Source organism: Cyprinodon tularosa, unplaced genomic scaffold (genome assembly GCF_016077235.1).
Source record: "Cyprinodon tularosa strain WSP-4 unplaced genomic scaffold, ASM1607723v1 ctg19, whole genome shotgun sequence".
In the NCBI taxonomy this organism is placed as follows: Eukaryota; Metazoa; Chordata; class Actinopteri; order Cyprinodontiformes; family Cyprinodontidae; genus Cyprinodon; species Cyprinodon tularosa.
In genome coordinates this window covers 1,565-20,720 of record NW_024038678.1, presented here as the reverse complement: position 1 = coordinate 20,720, position 19,156 = coordinate 1,565, and the positions used below count along the sequence as shown (strand labels likewise).

The window sequence follows — 19,156 nt, the reverse complement described above, 5'->3', positions numbered from 1 at the left end:
AGCCAGCGCCCAGCTCTTCAGCAGACCTCCACCACCCAAACCATCTCTTCATCTCCTCCCTACCCTGCTGTCAATCGCCTCCGGTCCAGTTCCACCATCTTCACCAGCTGTTGGTCCCCCCATGCCGTCTGCCTCCTCCAGGCGTAGAAAGGCCGCCGGGGGAGGAAATCCACTCCCTCTCCGGCGGGTCAGCCTGACGCCTCCACTCCCTCTCCGGCGAGTCAGCCTGACGCCTCCACTCCCTCTCCGGCGGGTCAGCCTGACGCCTCCACTCCCTCTCCGGCGGGTCAGCCTGACGCCTCCACTCCCTCTCCGGCGGGTCAGCCTGACGCCTCCACTCCCTCTCCGGCGGGTCAGCCTGACGCCTCCACTCCCTCTCCGGCGGGTCAGCCTGACGCCTCCACTCCCTCTCCGGCGGGTCAGCCTGACGCCTCCACTCCCTCTCCGGCGGGTCAGCCTGACGCCTCCACTCCCTCTCCGGCGGGTCAGCCTGACGCCTCCACTCCCTCTCCGGCGGGTCAGCCTGACGCCTCCACTCCCTCTCCGGCGGGTCAGCCTGACGCCTGCTTCAATCCCACTCTTCTTCAGGTCAGTTTCCCCTATGGCCTTGGCCGTCACCTCCATGACCAACAGCTAGCCCCATCCTTAAAGAAACTCATTATTACACCCCCTACAGTCAGTGCTCCCCATATTGAGGAGTCTCAATTATGGACCTTCTTTTATGGGGAGAGGGAGGATCTATTCCCTTTCCTTCCACCTCCATCAGTTCCCTGTCAGCCAGCACATCTCAAGCCCTTTAGCGGGCCGGTTTCCCTAGCTCCAGAGCCCTTTAGCGGGCCGGTTTCCCTAGCTCCAGAGCCCAGTAGAGGGCCGGTTTCCCTAGCTCCAGAGCCCAGTAGAGGGCCGGTTTCCCTAGCTCCAGAGCCCAGTAGAGGGCCGGTTTCCCTAGCTCCAGAGCCCAGTAGTGGGCCAGATTCCCTAGCTCCAGAGCCCAGTAGTGGGCCAGATTCCCTAGCTCCAGAGCCCAGTAGAGGGCCAGATTCCCTAGCTCCAGTGCCCAGTAGAGGGCCAGATTCCCTAGCTCCAGTGCCCATTAGAGGGCCAGATTCCCTAGCTCCAGTGCCCATTAGAGGGCCAGTTTCCCTAGCTCCAGAGCCCATTAGAGGGCCAGCTTCCCTAGCTCCAGAGCCCATTAGAGGGCCAGTTTCCCTAGCTCCAGAGCCCATTAGAGGGCCAGCTTCCCTAGCTCCAGAGCCCATTAGAGGGCCAGTTTCCCTAGCTCCAGAGCCCATTAGAGGGCCAGTTTCCCTAGCTCCAGAGCCCATTAGAGGGCCAGTTTCCCTAGCTTCAGAGCCCATTAGAGGGCCAGTTTCCCTAGCTCCAGAGCCCATTAGAGGGCCAGTTTCCCTAGCTCCAGTCCCCCTTGGCGGTCCTGTTTCCCTAGCTCCAGTCCCCCTTAGCGGTCCTGTTTCCCTAGCTCCAGTCCCCCTTAGCGGTCCTGTTTCCCTAGCTCCAGTCCCCCTTAGCGGTCCTGTTTCCCTAGCTCCAGTCCCCCTTAGCGGTCCTGTTTCCCTACCTCCAGTCCCCATTATCGGTCCTGTTTCCCTAGCTCCAGCTTCCCCAGTGCCTGTGCCCATTAGCGGTCCAGCTTTCCCAGTGCCCATTAGCGGGACAGCTTCCCCAGTGCCTGAGCCCATTAGCGGGCCGTTTTGCCTAGCGCCAGAGACTCCTGAGCCCATTAGCGGGCCGTTTTGCCTAGCGCCAGAGACTCCTGAGCCCATTAGCGGGCCGTTTTGCCTAGCGCCAGAGACTCCTGTGGCCATTAGCGGGCCGTTTAGCCTAGCGCCTGAGACTCCTGTGGCCATTAGCGGGCCGTTTAGCCTAGCGCCTGGGACCCCTGAGCCCGCTCAGAGTCATCCTGATATCCCTGAGCACACAAGTAAAAGGCTCTCTAAAATAAAGCTCAGCGGGCGCTCCAAGCCTCCACGGCCCCTCAGCGGGCGCTCCAAGCCTCCACGGCCCCTCAGCGGGCGCTCCAAGCCTCCACGGCCCCTCAGCGGGCGCTCCAAGCCTCCACGGCCCCTCAGCGGGCGCTCCAAGCCTCCACGGCCCCTCAGCGGGCGCTCCAAGCCTCCTCTGAGGCTGTTCCCGTGCCGCAGTCGGCGGCCCCCTCTGAGGCTGTTCCCGTGCCGCAGTCGGCGGCCCCCTCTGAGGCTGTTCCCGTGCCGCAGTCGGCGGCCCCCTCTGAGGCTGTTCCCGTGCCGCAGTCGGCGGCCCCCTCTGAGGCTGTTCCCGTGCCGCAGTCGGCGGCCCCCTCTGAGGCTGTTCCCGTGCCGCAGTCGGCGGCCCCCTCTGAGGCTGTTCCCGTGCCGCAGTCGGCGGCCCCCAAGGTTCCTGCAGCTGCGTCTGAGACGGCGTCCCCCAAGGTTCCGGCAGCTGCGTCTGAGACGGCGTCCCCCAAGGTTCCGGCAGCTGCGTCTGAGACGGCGTCCCCCAAGGTTCCGGCAGCTGCGTCTGAGACGGCGTGCCCCAAGGTTCCGGCAGCTGCGTCTGAGACGGCGTGCCCCAAGGTTCCGGCAGCTGCGTCTGAGACGGCGTGCCCCAAGGTTCCGGCAGCTGCGTCTGAGACGGCGTGCCCCAAGGTTCCGGCAGCTGCGTCTGAGACGGCGTGCCCCAAGGTTCCGGCAGCTGCGTCTGAGACGGCGTGCCCCAAGGTTCCGGCAGCTGCGTCTGAGACGGCGTGCCCCAAGGTTCCGGCAGCTGCGTCTGAGACGGCGTGCCCCAAGGTTCCGGCAGCTGCGTCTGAGACGGCGTGCCCCAAGGTTCCGGCAGCTGCGTCTGAGACGGCGTGCCCCAAGGTTCCGGCAGCTGCGTCTGAGACGGCGTCGCCGGTGCCTCCAGAGGCCCTCCTCCGTCCTCCAGAGGCCCTCCTCCGTCCTCCAGAGGCCCTCCTCCGTCCTCCAGAGGCCCTCCTCCGTCCTCCAGAGGCCCTCCTCCGTCCTCCAGAGGCCCTCCTCCTTCAGAGACGGCGTCGCCGCCGGCGACCTCCAGGGGCCCTCCTCCTTCAGAGACGGCGTCGCCGCCGGCGACCTCCAGGGGCCCTCCTCCTTCAGAGACGGCGTCGCCGCCGGCGACCTCCAGGGGCCCTCCTCCTTCAGAGACGGCGTCGCCGCCGGCGACCTCCAGGGGCCCTCCTCCTTCAGAGACGGCGTCGCCGCCGGCGACCTCCAGGGGCCCTCCTCCTTCAGAGACGGCGTCGCCGCCGGCGACCTCCAGGGGCCCTCCTCCTTCAGAGACGGCGTCGCCGCCGGCCCCCTCCAGAGAGCCTCCTTCGTCAGAGACGGCGTCACCGCCGGCCCCCTCCAGAGAGCCTCCTTCGTCAGAGACGGCGTCGCCGTCCTCCTGAGCTTCTGCCTCGCCTCCGGCCTCATGGCCGCCCTCCAGAGACTCTTCCTGGCCTCCGGCCTCACGGCCGCCCTCCAGAGACTCTTCCTGGCCTCCGGCCTCACGGCCGCCCTCCAGAGACTCTTCCTGGCCTCCGGCCTCACGGCCGCCCTCCAGAGACTCTTCCTGGCCTCCGGCCTCACGGCCGCCCTCCAGAGACTCTTCCTGGCCTCCGGCCTCACGGCCGCCCTCCAGAGACTCTTCCTGGCCTCCGGCCACACGGCCGCCCTCCAGAGACTTTGTTTGCCCTCGCCCACCTTGGGTGGGTTGTTTTGGTTTTGTTTGGACTCTGCGTTTGGTTTTGTATTTCGTGCCCTCCTTCCTGGTTCCCCCTCCGCCCACCCAGGGTGGGTTGTTTTTTGTTTCTGGACATTTTAGGGCGTCTGGGATCCGCCCTTAAGTGGGGGGCACTGTCATGGTCTTAGTTCTGCCGTTCTTTACTTTGCTCCTTGTTTTCTAGATTTATTGGTTTAATTCCAGTTTTGTTGTATTTCTAGTTTATATTAGTTCTCATGTTTTTCTGTTGTCCCCTTTTGCCCTCTTGTGTGTGTATGTTCCTTTCCCCTTGGCTCCCTCGTTGTCTCCTCTCACACCTGTTCCTTGTCTGCTCGTTAGCCCTCCCTTTGTCTCTCTCTCCTATATATGCTCTCCCTCTGCTCTCACTCTTTGTTGGTTCCTTGTCTTTGCTGTCCTCCCGTGCTGTTGTCCACATTCCTCGTCTCTCCCTGGCTCCTCGTGTTCGGTTTCCCCCAGGTGTCTCCATAGTTCTGGTTTGCTTTGATTATTAGTTGGATTTTTGCATTCCTGCCTTTGTTACTGTTTTTGCCCCCATTAAACTTCCCAAGAGTTGTCCTCAGCCTCTGCCTCTGCATTTGGGTCCAAACCACAACTAAACCGTGACAGAAAACAGTGTTTCAGCAGTTGCTGCTCAGTTAGCCATTGGTTGCTGGTTATATTAATCTCTGAATTCTGACTTTGTTTAAGGTTATTAATGGAGAGTAGACTTCTTTTCCATGTTTTAATATTTTGCAGCCATTTTTCTCTTTCACTTTATCATCCAAATGTGCTTAAAAAAAAACCTTATCCATGATCTGTGTGGTTGCTACCTTGGTCCTGGTGATAAAACTTACCATCTATCGTATTTATAGCTAAGTACAAATTCACATTACAGTCTGCCCATTTTATTTGCATAAAGGAAAAAAAATCCCTTTTCTTCCTTAACATAAAACCTTTCTAAAATACTTTAGAAGATTCAGTAAAAATATGGCTAACTGTAAAAATAGTCCAAAAGACAATTGTATTTTTTGCAAGTTATTGTATAAATTTTTTATTTTTTGCATTTGCTTTCTGTTTCAAAAAGGTGGTTTACTGGGAGGATGATACCAAACCAGAAACGATGGGGAAAGTTAGAGTGCCTTGGAACCAAACCTCAGTAACAGTAAACAACCTGGAAGGAAACACGCAGTACTTTTTAACAGTTAGCGCCTTCAACACAGCGGGGACCGGCCCCTTTCTCCCTGCAATCAATGTCACAACAAAAAAGCCACGTAAGATGCATACATTTATGTAACAGTAATTGTTTTTGTAAAACCTTATGTTCCCTTTAAATTTAGGCTTTTCTTAGTAAACCAAAAAATGCACATCCTTTACTCATACTTCTTTAAAAAGATAACCTGATATAGTAATAGGATGGTTCCATTATGCCGATAATGCAATCATGTGCTTCTGTGCCCACACTTTGAAATAAATCATTTTTATATCATGCAGCGCCTGCCCAACCACCGCTGAATGTAGAATGGACCCTAATTGGCTCTCAGCTGTCTCTTTACTGGGAGCCTGTGGTGGCAATGGAATCAGAGTCAGAAGTTACGGGATATCAAGTGAGTTTCTCTGCACTTGATGATGCCACGTTTATTAGTGCTGTATATTTGGCTGCAAGAACAGAGCTGGAGGTAGGGATACCTATTTATATTGCGTATTTTTCCTTGTCTCCCCTCCCACGTTCAGCTTTCATACTGGAGACAGAGACATAAAGAGGTAAACAGGTTCACATCAGCCAATTCCACAGCAGACCTGACCCTCCCAGAGAACGACGATGACTACATCATTCGCATTCAGACGCTGAGTGAGGGAGGACTGGGTCCAGCTTCAGATCCCATACGAATCCACAGACTGAGTGAGTTATTTGTTGTTGTATTTTTTTTTTATTCCTGTCAAGTTGAAAAGACAAAATATGTGCTATCCCAGTTTGTCTGCTTTTGCTTTGGTTAAGTAAATAAATAAAACATATTTATTTAATAGTTCATCATTGTCACATAGCCTGTTTTATATAATTTTTTACTGACTTTTTGAATGAAAGCAGTCAACACTTTTAATTCTGACAGGGACGTTTTGTCCTCCATTAACTCAACAGTACTAATGTCCTTTACCACCCTCATTTGGCTCTACTGTGCTCATGTTTTGCTGAAATATGCAGCCCCATCCATCTCTGTCACCAGCGCTCTTTTTACTAGAAGCTATTACTGTCTCTCGGAGCTCCAGGGGGGCTAGTTTTCTCCTCTTAATGCTGCTGTACATTGTTGGGTGTTCTACGTAGAATCCCTTAAAAACAGCAGTTTAGGGAGCTTTTCTTTTAGATAAACACTTTTTTTCCCCTTTTTCTTTTGGACACAGAGTGAAAGCTGCGTGCAAAACACATTAGCAGGGAAATATAGAGCACTGTTTACAGAAAGTGGATTTTCTTGAAGTAGTTTCAAATGCTTGTCCAGCCATTAAACATTTCTTATCCCAGGGGGGAAATTTTTCTTAGAATGTTATTTCATAATAAATTGGAATCCAGCTGCACGTTACTATTAATTAAGTCACAAATGTCATAAAAATGTTGGAAATCAAACTCAAGACATAAATTAGTTTTACTACTTTTATGATGGGGCAGTTTGAGTATTCTTTTTAGTGAATACAATCTCTTTAATCATTCATCTACCATGACTATAAGTCATCCAATAAAACATATTGATAAGATTTGCTAACCCCAAAAACTGATACCATGCTTTGAATATTTTATATGTTTTTTTATTCTTCTAAATGTTTTTGATAGCAGTCATTACTGTTTTCTGTTCCCCAGGAGCGTCAAACATCTTAAAGTAATTGTTTTAATAAAGAACCATATAGGGTTCCCACCAGGATGTTTATGAGCGTAGCAGGATAGGGGGTTCGCTAATTGACTTTATCACATTATATAGGTAGATCAACTTTAGCAAGACTCTAAATAAGTTTAAAAACTCAAGATGAACTATATAAAATTATATCTAGCATTCCAGAGGGTTATTTTAACCTGAATTAAATCAGGTTTATGTAAATCAATTTTATGTTATCCAATTCCACTCAATGAATTAAATAGATTGGGCATGTATTTTAGTGCAACAGGTTAAAAAAATACAGAGTTTTACTATTTACATCCCTCTTTTCAATTAAGGGGAGATTGGTGGAAGCTTTGTGCATGGTGACTATTTTTCAATGGTGAAACGGTCCATCTTCTCTCTCTGGCTGCAGAAATGTCCTGCAGCTGCTGCGTCTGACTCAGGAGGGGCTCGCTCACTCACTGCCCCCTGAAGAGAGTAAACGCAACTGCTTTCATCTTGTCACCAAGACAGAAAATAGATGCTAGATTTGTCCCTAGTCATTTAAAAAAAGAAAAGAAAAAAAGAGTCACTGAAAGGGTCTTAAAGTCACTAAATATTGCAACAAAGTCGCTGAGTTGGTAAAACCTGCTTTGGGGAGCAGAGCCAATAGAAGTCTTTGCACATATTATTTGCACATATCCTCATGATATGTACAAGTAAAAACGTAAATGTGTTTAAAAACACCGTTTTCGCTGCCATTGTGCTCATTAAAAGTCAGAGAATTGGCGTTTTTCCATTGTCATTTTACGGGTTTCAGCTTAATCTGCTGCTCTGCCAAAATGTGCTGAGGAGGAAGCCCAGATGTCAGTCAAAGGGCCGCTAGATAATAAAACAATTTATGTAATGACCAAAATTTTTGTGTAACCGTGACCTTTTTTGAGCGTAATTGCCTGTTACCCAAAAAGCACTGGCGAGAACCCTGCCATTCTTGGTAACTTAAAGTTACATTTGATTTGGGAGGCCTAGGCGGTGATGATTTTTGTGATTAGCTGAAATGGGAAGCATCCCTCTTACACCGCAGTTCTTCTTGTCAATTGACTCTGGATCTAAGCAATGAAGTTTGCAAAGACGAGACAGAATACTGGATACAAGGCATGATGGGTAGTTTTATTATAAGTGTTTGACACTGGAACTGAGGAAGTCGAGCAATAGGTGGAAATAGACAACGAGAGAGGAAGGATGACATGCAGCAAATGTTGTTCGCTTGTTGATTCTCTCTAGTGTTGATCCCCTTAATATTTCAAACCATCTCTAGTGTCTTTTGACTAATTAACATGATAAGTGCCATTACCAAAGACAGGTACTGAATTAAAGAGAGCAACTTTCCTGTGCTTTATTCAGTCTTGCTGCTATCAGATGAACTTTGCCCCACGTCAGTTTGCTCCTTCAGCTGTTCAACAATACGTACCCATGGTCAGTATGAATTGACCACAGTATTTATGCACAAAGAAGTACGTAAGAAATTAAATTTAAAATGCCAACACATTTAAATGAGCAGCACTTTAATCTCTATTATAGGAGCCTGAAAGAAAACCAAACATGCCAAAGTAGAAAATTGTTTCCTTTTATGAATAGCTTGGCTTCAAACAAAAGGCTGGACCTAAAAAGACACCAAACAAGGAGAAGCTTTACTTGTCTGCAAAGTACTTCAGCCAAATTCCTGCCAGCTCCTCTGGACAAGATGCATGACAGATTGAAAACCAGATACTGCTAAAGCGGACATACACTGCGCGATATTTTCAATCATTGCACGCAGCTACAGCTCAAACTGTACGATTAAAACCTCAGGGTTTAAAAGTTCACAGCTCACCATGCATGTTCTCACACTGTGGCGATCTTACGATGGCCGACTGAATTTCAAACATGTTTGATTTTCTCCCAACCTTGCAATTCCTGATCGGGAGGTGGAAGTGAGAGGCCCAATCGAAAAATTCTCGGAACAAGCGGAGAATCGGCCCGAAAAGGGCCCAGCTTAAAGAAGTCACACCAGTTTTGTTGTTTGTTTTTCTGCTATTATTAGACATTTCTGAGTTGTTAAGAATTATACCAATCAGAAACATTAAATTAGGATAAAAATGTAATAGTTTTATCAGAATAATAAGTCAGGATAAACAGAGGAGCAATCAAAACAGCATTTGTTATAACTGTAATTGAGCATCATACAAAGATTTTCTTGATATAAAGCCCCACCATGTTTAGTATTTTTACCTGTTAAGCCCGAAAATTTTCAGCTAAACAGGCCTGCATATTTTCACATAGATTGCTATAAATTATGCTCTTATGGTAACCGCATTAAAAAAACAGTCCAAAGCTATAAATCATACCATTATAAAACATACCTAAGGTTTGCAATCATTATCAATTACAGATGATTATCATCACAATAAATCACAGAAGTAATACCATTATTTATTTCTTTAATAACAATGAACAAAATGATAATTTTCTATCCATACTGGTGTCGGAAAGCTTACTTTGAAAACACATTTGCGTATTTCAGATAAGCTACTGCAACTATTATGCAAAACCTCCATGGAAAAGAAACTTCCCAATTCTTCCTTTATTATTTTGAATTGTTAAAACCAATTTCATATTGAGTACGGTTCTATGTATAGATGGGTTGTGACTCAGAAGAGCATAAGAAAGTGTAGGGAACCATCATTAGATCTAAAAAGTATACTTTTTCTGTCAGTGGTGCCTTGAAAAGGTTTTCTATTGTTTTTGTGACTGTGAAGACAGTGTGGAGTTAGTGGTTCCTTCTTTCTACTGAGAACAGAGAGACTTTTTAAAGAGCTTTTTGCTGCATAGCACTGCATATTATCCAGCTCCAGAATTAAGGTGGTTTCCTGTATTTTAGTTGGTTATCTAAACAGAATGAGCAGCTCCTCGTTAAAAAAAAGCAGCCACAGGTCATATTTAACAGTTTCCATTTCTGTTCAAATGTTTTCAGTCTTCTAGTATTTTGTAAGTTAGAAATAAAAACAGTTCATCACATGAATGTAAGCATAAGGAAATTAAGTTTTAACCATTTTCTTCTGTTTTTGTGTGCTGCAGGTATGAGCGCCCGTGGCTCCAAAGGCCTGAGTGTGGACACATCCCCTCTCTCCTTAATCCTCACTATTTCAATATGTACATTCAGGTCAATGTTGTGACACAACCTCTCTGCTTTATTTTCCCACATTTTTTCTTTCCTTTTAAAAAGTAGCCATGTTTTATTTTTCTTCTTGCTTGGAAATGACAGTTTTATCGTGCTCTATAGAAATGTGTGAAGAAGTTGGAGCGTGCTGCTGAGTTAATTCACATTATTTGCTTGCCTTTATTTACTAATTTTTACTTGTGGGTGTGACATTTTTGCCAGTTGGGAACAATATACCATTTCGGCTCTTTACTTTAATTCTTGAATAACACAGATGCCTTACTTCCATTCATGTGCCAAAGTAGTTTCAGCCTTCTTTTTGTAAAAAAAAAAAGGATAGCATCATGCTTTTCTCAGCATTCAGTTTCATGCAGTTTACAATCATTAAGCACTCGGTGTAACTTTTAGAGGGCCTCGGTGAGAGATTTTAGTTTTGATCTCCAAAATTTCTGTATTCTCCTTCATGCCTAAATCCGACCGTTTTAACATGTTAATTCTCACATGCTTGTGCCTTTGAACATTCTCGCAACGGCCCCAATTATAAAGACATCCAGCAGCCTGTATTTATACATATATATGCTCCATTAGAAATTGGTTGTGTCCAGAAGTTTTTTCATAAAACACCCCATAGTGTTACCCATTTAGCTTATTATGGTTTAATTCCGTAAAGCTGAATGTTGGCTCCTTAAGGCTTTAACGTTTAAAAAATAAATAAATAAATAGCTGCAGTGGATCGCTGCCTAAAAATCTGGACTTGGCATCTAGAGACATGGCATGAGCCTGCAAACGGCAGTAGGAGCAGTGCTGCATTGTACAAGCGCCAGAGTGTTTTTTTTCTTTTCAAATTATCAGACGACTACAACAACAAAACTCTGGCATTTTTATGTCCAAATAGTAGATTCTTTCATTTGAAAAATTTGACAGTTAAATATATGATGTATTGTGTCTTTCACTTCCATTTTATAGGAAGGAATAAAACAGGTGAGCCATGAAACATAGATGTCTCAAAACGTTGTGTTTTGCCTCAGTTTCCCCCTGAGCAAAAACCTTAATGAAAATGTAGAGAGGACAAAATTCACTTCAATCTATACAGCAAGAAAATGTAGCCGGCGGGCGAAAAGATGTTGAAATAGAGATGTTTATTGAGATGTAAATGATTTTCAAAGGCTTTCTTCCAACATTTCCGCTCAAGTTCAATTTGAACAGAATGTACGGACAATACACAATGACTACCTGAACTAAAACAGGCATAAAAAGCCTATCGTTTAGAGGGTTAATCGTTCTGTATCATAAACTAAAAAGCTGTAGAGTGACTTTTAAATCAAATATAAATTTATTTATCTTTTCCAAATAAAACACCCCACTTTAAATCCAATGTAAATGAAGCTGTTATACACTATATTGCCAAAAGTATTTGCTCACCTGCCTTGACTCACATATGAGCTTAAGTGACATCCCGTTCCTAATCCATAGGGTTCAATATGACGTCGGTCCACCCTTTGCAGCTAGAACAGCTTCAACTCTTCTGGGAAGGCTGTCCACAAGGTTTAGGAGTGTGTTTATGGGAATTTTTGACCATTCTTCCAGAAGCGCATTTGTGAGGTCGCACACTGATGTTGGACGAGAAGGCCTGGCTCTCAGTCTCCGCTCTAACTCATCCCAAAGGTGTTCTATCGGGTTGAGGTCAGGACTCTGTGCAGGCCAGTCAAGTTCATCCACACCAGACTCTGTCATCCATGTCTTTATGGACCTTGCTTTGTGCACTGGTGCACAGTCATGTTGGAAGAGGAAGGGGCCAGCTCCAAACTGTTCCCACAAAGTTGGGAGCATGGAATTGTCCAAAATGTCTTGGTATGCTGAAGCATTCAGAGTTCCTTTCACTGGAACTAAGGGGCCAAGCCCAGCTCCTGAAAAACAACCCCACACCATAATCCCCCCTCCACCAAACTTTACACTTGGCACAATGCAGTCAGACAAGTACCGTTCTCCTGGCAACCGCCAAACCCAGACCCGTCCATCAGATTGCCAGATGGAGAAGCGCGATTCGTCACTCCAGAGAACGCGTCTCCACTGCTCTAGAGTCCAGTGGCGGCGTGCTTTACACCACCGCATCCGACGCTTTGCATTGCACTTGGTGATGTATGGCTTGGATGCAGCTGCTCGCCCATGGAAACCCATTCCATGAAGCTCTCTGCGCACTGTTCTTGAGCTAATCTGAAGGCCACATGAAGTTTGGAGGTCTGTAGTGATTGACTCTGCAGAAAGTTGGCGACCTCTTCGCACTATGCGCGTCAGCATCCGCTGACCCCGCTCCGTCAGTTTACGTGGCCTACCACTTCGTGGCTGAGTTGCTGTCGTTCCCAAACACTTCCATTTTCTTATAATACAGCTGACAGTTGACTGTGGAATATTTAGGAGCGAGGAAATTTCACGACTGGATTTGTTGCACAGGTGGCATCCTATCACAGTTCCACGCTGGAATTCACTGAGCTCCTGAGAGCGACCCATTCTTTCACAAATGTTTGTAAAAACAGTCTGCATGCCTAGGTGCTTGAATTTATACACCTGTGGCCATGGAAGTGATTGGAACACCTGATTCCAATAATTTGGATGGGTGAGCAAATACTTTTGGCAATATAGTGTATCAACATTTACAGTTCGTTCAGAATTCACTGATACGGATTCCAAAATATATTGTGCCAAATTTGGATGTACATTGAAGTTTACAAAAAAAAGTATTCACTGCTCACTTATAAGTTACCTGTTTGTTAACAGTGAGTCAGCATGGCAGCAAAAATGCACTCAGGTATCTAGGTGTGATGGAGATGACTTTCAACCATGTGAAATGGGCTGGTCTGAGAATTTCAGAAAGTGCAATTCATTGTCTTGACTTCACACAAAAATTGTCCAAAATGAGAAGAAATGTCCAATAAGCAGCAGCTGTAGGGATAAGAAAATGCCCCTTTTGGATTTTAGAGGTCTGGAAAGAATAGACACACCGGTTTAAGAGCATAGAAATAACCCTCTTTACACTGTATACAGAACAATAGTCTGCACACAAACAATGCAGCAAAAATCCAAAAATGCATGTCACTAATATCAGCTAAAAAAAAAACTATGCTACAGTTTGCGCAGGCCCAATAAAATTGGACATAAACAGATTGGATCAACATTTTGTGTATATATGAGACCCGACTTTAACTGCAGCATTCAGAGTTGGTATAAACAACATGACAGCATGGATCAGAAATGCTTTTTATCAATGATTCAAGCTGCAGCTGCAGGGGGCACAGTAGTGCGGGAGATATTTTCTTAGTTTATTGAGCACATACTACCAGGGCATCTTTACTGAGTATACCAAGCTCACAGCCTAAAGAGCCAGTTAGTTTAATTGGAAAACAATTTTGGAAACAAATTACAGTTGTTATTGTTCAAAAGTATTTATGTCATTTAAGGTTTGTGTCATTTAAGGTTTGTGGGTTGATTAAGAGCTTGCAAAGTATTGAATTATGATCGTATCACATTTAAATTCTGACTTTCCAGGTAAAATATACTAAATATCAAGGAACAAGGAGATCTTTCTCTATTTTATATATACAGTATTTTAAAGTTATTATTTATATTGACTTTACCTTACAAAGGAAAGAAGATAAGATCAATATAGAGACCAATGCTGTAGATATAGAAAGGACAGAGTGGCAAGGTGCAGAAACTGTGAGCTTTTGGAATATCGAACACAACATACTGCGTGAATCGCATTGTGACACACAACTGCATAAAGAAAAAACGACCTAATTCCTTAAATTGAACCATGTCAACCTGGACATAAAGCATAGAGCTTAGCTATGTGTCTAATAGGCTGGATTTTAAAGCGCCTCAGGGCTCGGAACCATCTGACGTCAAGGACCAGCAGCCACAGAGAGCCCTCCCGCTGTGTTTTTTTCTCACATCTCTAGTATTTGAGAAAATAATGGAAATGAATTCACCACGCAGATGACCTCTAACAGCCAACTCCAACAGGCATTTTGCTCTAGCACAAAACGACTTCACCTATAAATAATTAAATATCGTAGCTGTTTATACAGTTTGTAAAAGCCAGGATATTATTAGTTCATCTTTTAAGTGGTGTTTTATGTCTGATCCAACAAATGTAGCACAAGTAAATGTGAGAATTACCTTGAAGTCCATTGATCACCACTGTATACTATTATTTACTCTGTATTCAAATTTAGTCAAAGGCAGGAGAGATGTTCATGGTTGAAAAAGATATCGTGCTTTTCAAAGAATGAGATGAAAGTCAAAAAGAGTGAAGAAAAATATCCTCATCGGGTAAAACAACTTCCACATTTGTGTGACTTTTCATAGCCAGTAGCTACGTCCATCTGTTATACCGTCTAGCATTTTCTGTCACCAAAACCGATAATCTGACGTTCCCCTCACATCCACTTTACACCCTCTTCACACCACCACCAGGCAAGTGGAGGTGAGAAAAGAAGATGGCTTTCAACATCTTTCTCACTTGTTTTTGGTAACAGATCCTTGCATTTAGAAAGGAGTTAAACACTGAAAAAGCCTTCACTAAAAGACGACAGTTTGAACAGTTTTTGCAATTTTCTAATATCTGGCAGATCAAAATACTCATGAATAGTCAAATGGTGTCCTAACTATAAATTTATCTTTTCTATTTCCTAAGTTCCTAAGAAACATATAATAATACATCTCTCTCCCAGCTAAAGTAAGCGCAGTTGTAGGCCACAGTTTGTATATATATTTGCTTTGCTCAATGAAATTGGTAAAAGTTAAAATAAATTATATTTTACTTAATTGATTCGCTCAAAGGAATAAGCACGTTTCTGGCAATGTTGACATAATTCTACACTACAAATCATATTTGTCCATTTAAATGTTACTATTTAAGACCAAGTGCTCAACATCTGGACATCCAATAGTTCAATAACAGCATTATGGCAGAAGCATAATAATAGCATGTTACTGAATTTTTAACACCTACAAGCTCAGATTGAAGAAAATATTTTAACAGTCATTGTTATGCACAGATGATTTTCTTTAGACGAAGAGAATTGACAGACACCGCAGCTGACTTTTTCATTAAATCAACTTTTTTTTTTTTTATCTAAAGTAGAAAATAAAAGTAAAATATAACAATTGGCTTGTGATCAAGGCATTAAAATATTCTAAAATCTTAAACAACCTTTTTGTAGTTTCCTCTAACAAAGAGGCATGTTTCTAGTCACCACAGCTACGTTGATTGCCAAACATAGCTTGGCAGATAGTTGACTTCAGGATTAGCACTGCTACTAAATTCACAAAAACTGGAAACAAGCTTAGATTCGTTATCCAAAATCAACTCTCTGAACCACATGACATACAGCAGCTGTTTTCTTGTACTAATTTGATATATTCATTTACAATGCAGCCTCTATAGCAAATCAGCCTTACTGGCTTGTTTACAGTAAATGATAATGGAGAATAACAGCCAATCCAATTAAACCTCAGTTATGTTTTAATCAAAATGTTTAGTTAGTATTTGCTAAATACTAACTAAATACTAACTAAATACTAAAAGTAAAGTATCTGGTGCTGTAAGGATGTGACGATTACTGAATATTGTGTTAAAACCAAAGTAAATATTTATTATCGTACAAGAAAGGCAGATGTGTAACATATGAAAGCCAGTTAAAAGGGGGAAACGAGAAGTAAATAGACTATAAAGTAGATATTTATTACATAGGATACAAAATAAAAAATCAAATAACTTCAAATCAGATTATTTTGCTTGAAGAAAACATTCACAACAATTTCTATCCTGGAAAAGAAAAATAATTTGTAAGTTTAGATTTTAAACTATCAGTGGGATCATATCCATATGGTTAACATTTGTAAAACTTAATTTCATAAAACACGTTTCCTCACTTCCGGTCCTCGAGGTCTGGTGTTTTTCACCTTTTTTATGTTTCTCTGCTTCATCACACCTGAAGCAGAGAAAGATCAATTATTTTACTCAGGTGTGAGTGAAATAATCTGTTAATTAGTTGAACTCTTGGTAATATTTATAATATATACCACATACTGCGGATTTAATTTTAGCCATTTGACTTAGGTGTGTGCAAACAGAGACACACCTAAAAGAAGCACGACACACAGGCCCCCGATTACTGGAGATGAGGAACCCTGCCTGCTCTGGCCGCTATTCAAAAAGCTGAAGTAGTATCTTATAGTGAGGATGAACTGCAAACGTGTCTCAATATCGTGTCAAACATGCTGCTTTGCTTGAGTTTGAGTTTTCATCTCTTCCTTCCCTCTGCTTCCTTTGAACTTTTTCATAACAACATAACAACTGAAGACTGTTGCTCATGCAAGCTTGTAGTGCTTATCTGTGGTGGGTTAACACATTAGTAAACATTAGATGAGTGAGTTTCCAGCCAGCTATTCACCAATCAGGGCCAATCATCCTGAAAATCAACTAGTCAACTAAGCATTTTTCTTTCCTTCAGATGATTCTGGTTATCATAATGCTATATTACCAGTTTACTGTCTTTTTTATCTGAATCATGGTGAAAGAAAGGAAATGATGAGGTTTCTGTGCCGAAAGAAACAGACAGCCTACCGCAATGGCAAGTTATATAAGATCTTTACCTATCATTTCAGCTGGATTAAATAAAGGATCAAGAAACATCTTGAACATTTTAAAACAGGGATATGGACATTAGAGTACAAGAGGCTGAAATATTTATAGGAAACTCCAATGATTTATTCATTAATAGGCCATTTGAAATAGGATTTTCAGTCTTTCTCTACATCCGTCTGGGCACCCAGCCGAAGCCAGCTGATATGCATCATCATCATCAGCCATTATAGTTGGGACAGGACGTTCAAAGTGCTGCCAATTGTGCCAGTCTGAAAACTGCAATCTAGCCACCAGCTCTTAACATTATTTGGCTAAATATATGGTCAGCTGTGTTTTATTTCTATGTGAATCTGTCCTTTGCTGTCAGTTGTATTATTACCTTTTTTTTGTGTAGTTCGTGATGTCCCTGTTTGCTTATATATTTCAGTGAAAGACCACCGCCGCCACCACTCAGGTACTTAGACCTGCTTCATTCTATCATTCAAATGCTCCAAGGTGGCAGGAGTGAATAGATCAGAGAGGTATTACTTCAGAACACAATGGCCCATTTAACAGTCGGACTTGATGAATGGAAAGCCTGACGTGTGCCATGATTTAGCAGACATTAAAACATCTTAATAAATTAGAGCAAGCCTGAGGGGGATCTGTGGGGAAAGGGCATTCGACTAATGGCACTAATGACACCCATGTAAGACTAATATATCAGGATTTAGGGAGGACTAAATCAGGATGGTTCTATCAGGATGACACCAGGAAAGGTGTAAGCAGGAGAAAAAAAGACCGAACCTCGGTGAGCACAATTGTTTACGGTTATCCTTTAATCCCACAGAGTCATGAGCAAGTGATTTCAAGAGGACCCGTCTGGTATTTAAATATACATTTTTTCCAAACTCTTTTCTTGTTCGTAACAATGCTTGTGGGCGCAGGGTAAGTGAAGCATCATGGGCGTTCGAGTACAATTATATACGCTCAGTGTCTGGTGCGAAAAAATGGATTTGACCCGGTCAGGAGCTACAGTGTGCTTTTATATTAAATGACCATAAATTGTCAGAGTAAGAGAACTTGTGGAAAAATCCACAGTATACAGACTATGTTGGGTGCATCTGTCTTTTCACCACCCCTCGTAAGTGTAAATGATTCCGAAACTGCTTTGAAGTCTGATTCAGTTTTTCTTATTTCTGTTCCTGTGGCTTTCTGTGCGAGATGACCTATGTATGTTCCTCCATCACTTTGTTTTGAACCAACTGAGGTTACATGGGAACGATTTGACTGATGTATGGCTCATACAAGCTGAAAAAAAGGCAACATTTATGTCTTTGGTAGATGGAAGCATTGCCAGCCTCTTTGTTTTGTAATGTATTGGTACTGTGGAGATGAGCTGATTTGGATGTTTTCTTTCTAAATGTTTGATATGGTTCCTAATTGTTCCTGTTTTATTTCCTTTCTTCTCTGCACAAAGGTCAAGTGTTGTTTAAAATGATAATTTCCAGTATGAAAACCAATCTCTCTTACCATCTTATGAACTAATATTACATACAGCACCCTCAACAATTATAGATAGATTTGTAAAAAAGCTCAAAATAAATTCATCTTTTAATGGAAGCAGTGCATAAAAGTTAATTTCATGTAATTTTATCTTGTATTCCTGGGGAAACTGGAAGTCAAAGCTTAATGTTACATGGGTTTCTATTGTATGGTTTATCGCGTTAGCCTTGCAGCTATTAGGTCATGGGTCTTTCTGCTTGGACTTTGCGTGTTCTTCCCGTGCATGTGTGGGTTCTGTCTTGGTACAGAAACATGGCTGTTAGGTTGATTGGTGACTCTAAAATTGGCTTTAGGGGTGTTGTTAGTTTTATATTGTATGACTGACTTGCCCTGGAGTGGACTGGCAACATTTCCGGGGTGTACCCTACATTTATGAAAAAAATGTAGGCACTCCATGAAGCTGAAGGATGAGCAGTGGAAGATGGAGTTTTTTTTTAAAGTCTTACATACAATCAACTCAATTTGAGGCCATAGGTAGACTTAAAATATGTCAGGATTTGCATTTAGTTAAATTAGAAATTCAGATGTCATGATTTGGTTTCTCTTTTGACTTTTTTTTCTTCTGTTTTTTCTGTTTTTGATAAATACTTAAATAACTTTTGCTGTGCATTTAAGTTCTGGCTAAATATTTATCATCAACCATATTAATTATGTTCTGTTAAGATTGAGTTAAAAAAATATACAGCATTATGTATATGCTCGGGTCCTTTACCAGGCCTATATATATATATATATATATATATATATATATATATATATATATATATATATATTTTTTTTTTTTGCATTTTTAAAAAACTGTTAAAAGGGAGATACTTTGGGGAGATACTGATGACAATTTTTCTCTTTTGTAGTTTTGAAATAGGAAAGTTAAGTTTCCTTTAGGATATAATTATTTTTGTAAGAATTTGGTTAACAGTTCTTAAACCTACCTGTTTCATTTCAAGCAGCCTATTTGTATATTAAATATTTATTAGTATTTATTTTCTTTCTAGAATTTGAAATAATTTAAAAATCTGAATTATCTTAGGATATATTTCCTATTTATATAGGACTTTAGTTTGAAGTATAATGATCTGACTTAAACTTTACCTGCAGAAACCTTCATTAACCTGCATTATATATTGTTGGTTACATTAATATTTTGGAATTTTTAGAGGCTTAAATGTCCTAAAGGTTGAAGTTATGGCAGGCTTCTAT

General features: G+C 43.1%; 1 protein-coding gene across 2 annotated transcripts in view; it reads left to right on the top strand.

Moving 5' to 3' along the window:
* The window catches only part of cntn3a.2 (contactin 3a, tandem duplicate 2), a 75,555-nt gene extending 64,405 nt beyond the window's left edge, over positions 1-11,150 (top strand). For both annotated transcript variants that reach the window (XM_038283143.1, XM_038283142.1), the window contains exons 20-23: positions 4,805-4,991; positions 5,212-5,324; positions 5,452-5,620; positions 9,681-11,150. In XM_038283143.1, the coding sequence (XP_038139071.1) occupies positions 4,805-4,991; positions 5,212-5,324; positions 5,452-5,620; positions 9,681-9,778 (567 nt within the window). In that variant the 3' untranslated portion in view covers positions 9,779-11,150. The remainder of the gene's footprint in view (positions 1-4,804; positions 4,992-5,211; positions 5,325-5,451; positions 5,621-9,680) is intronic.
* The last annotated feature ends 8,006 nt before the right edge of the window (positions 11,151-19,156 follow it).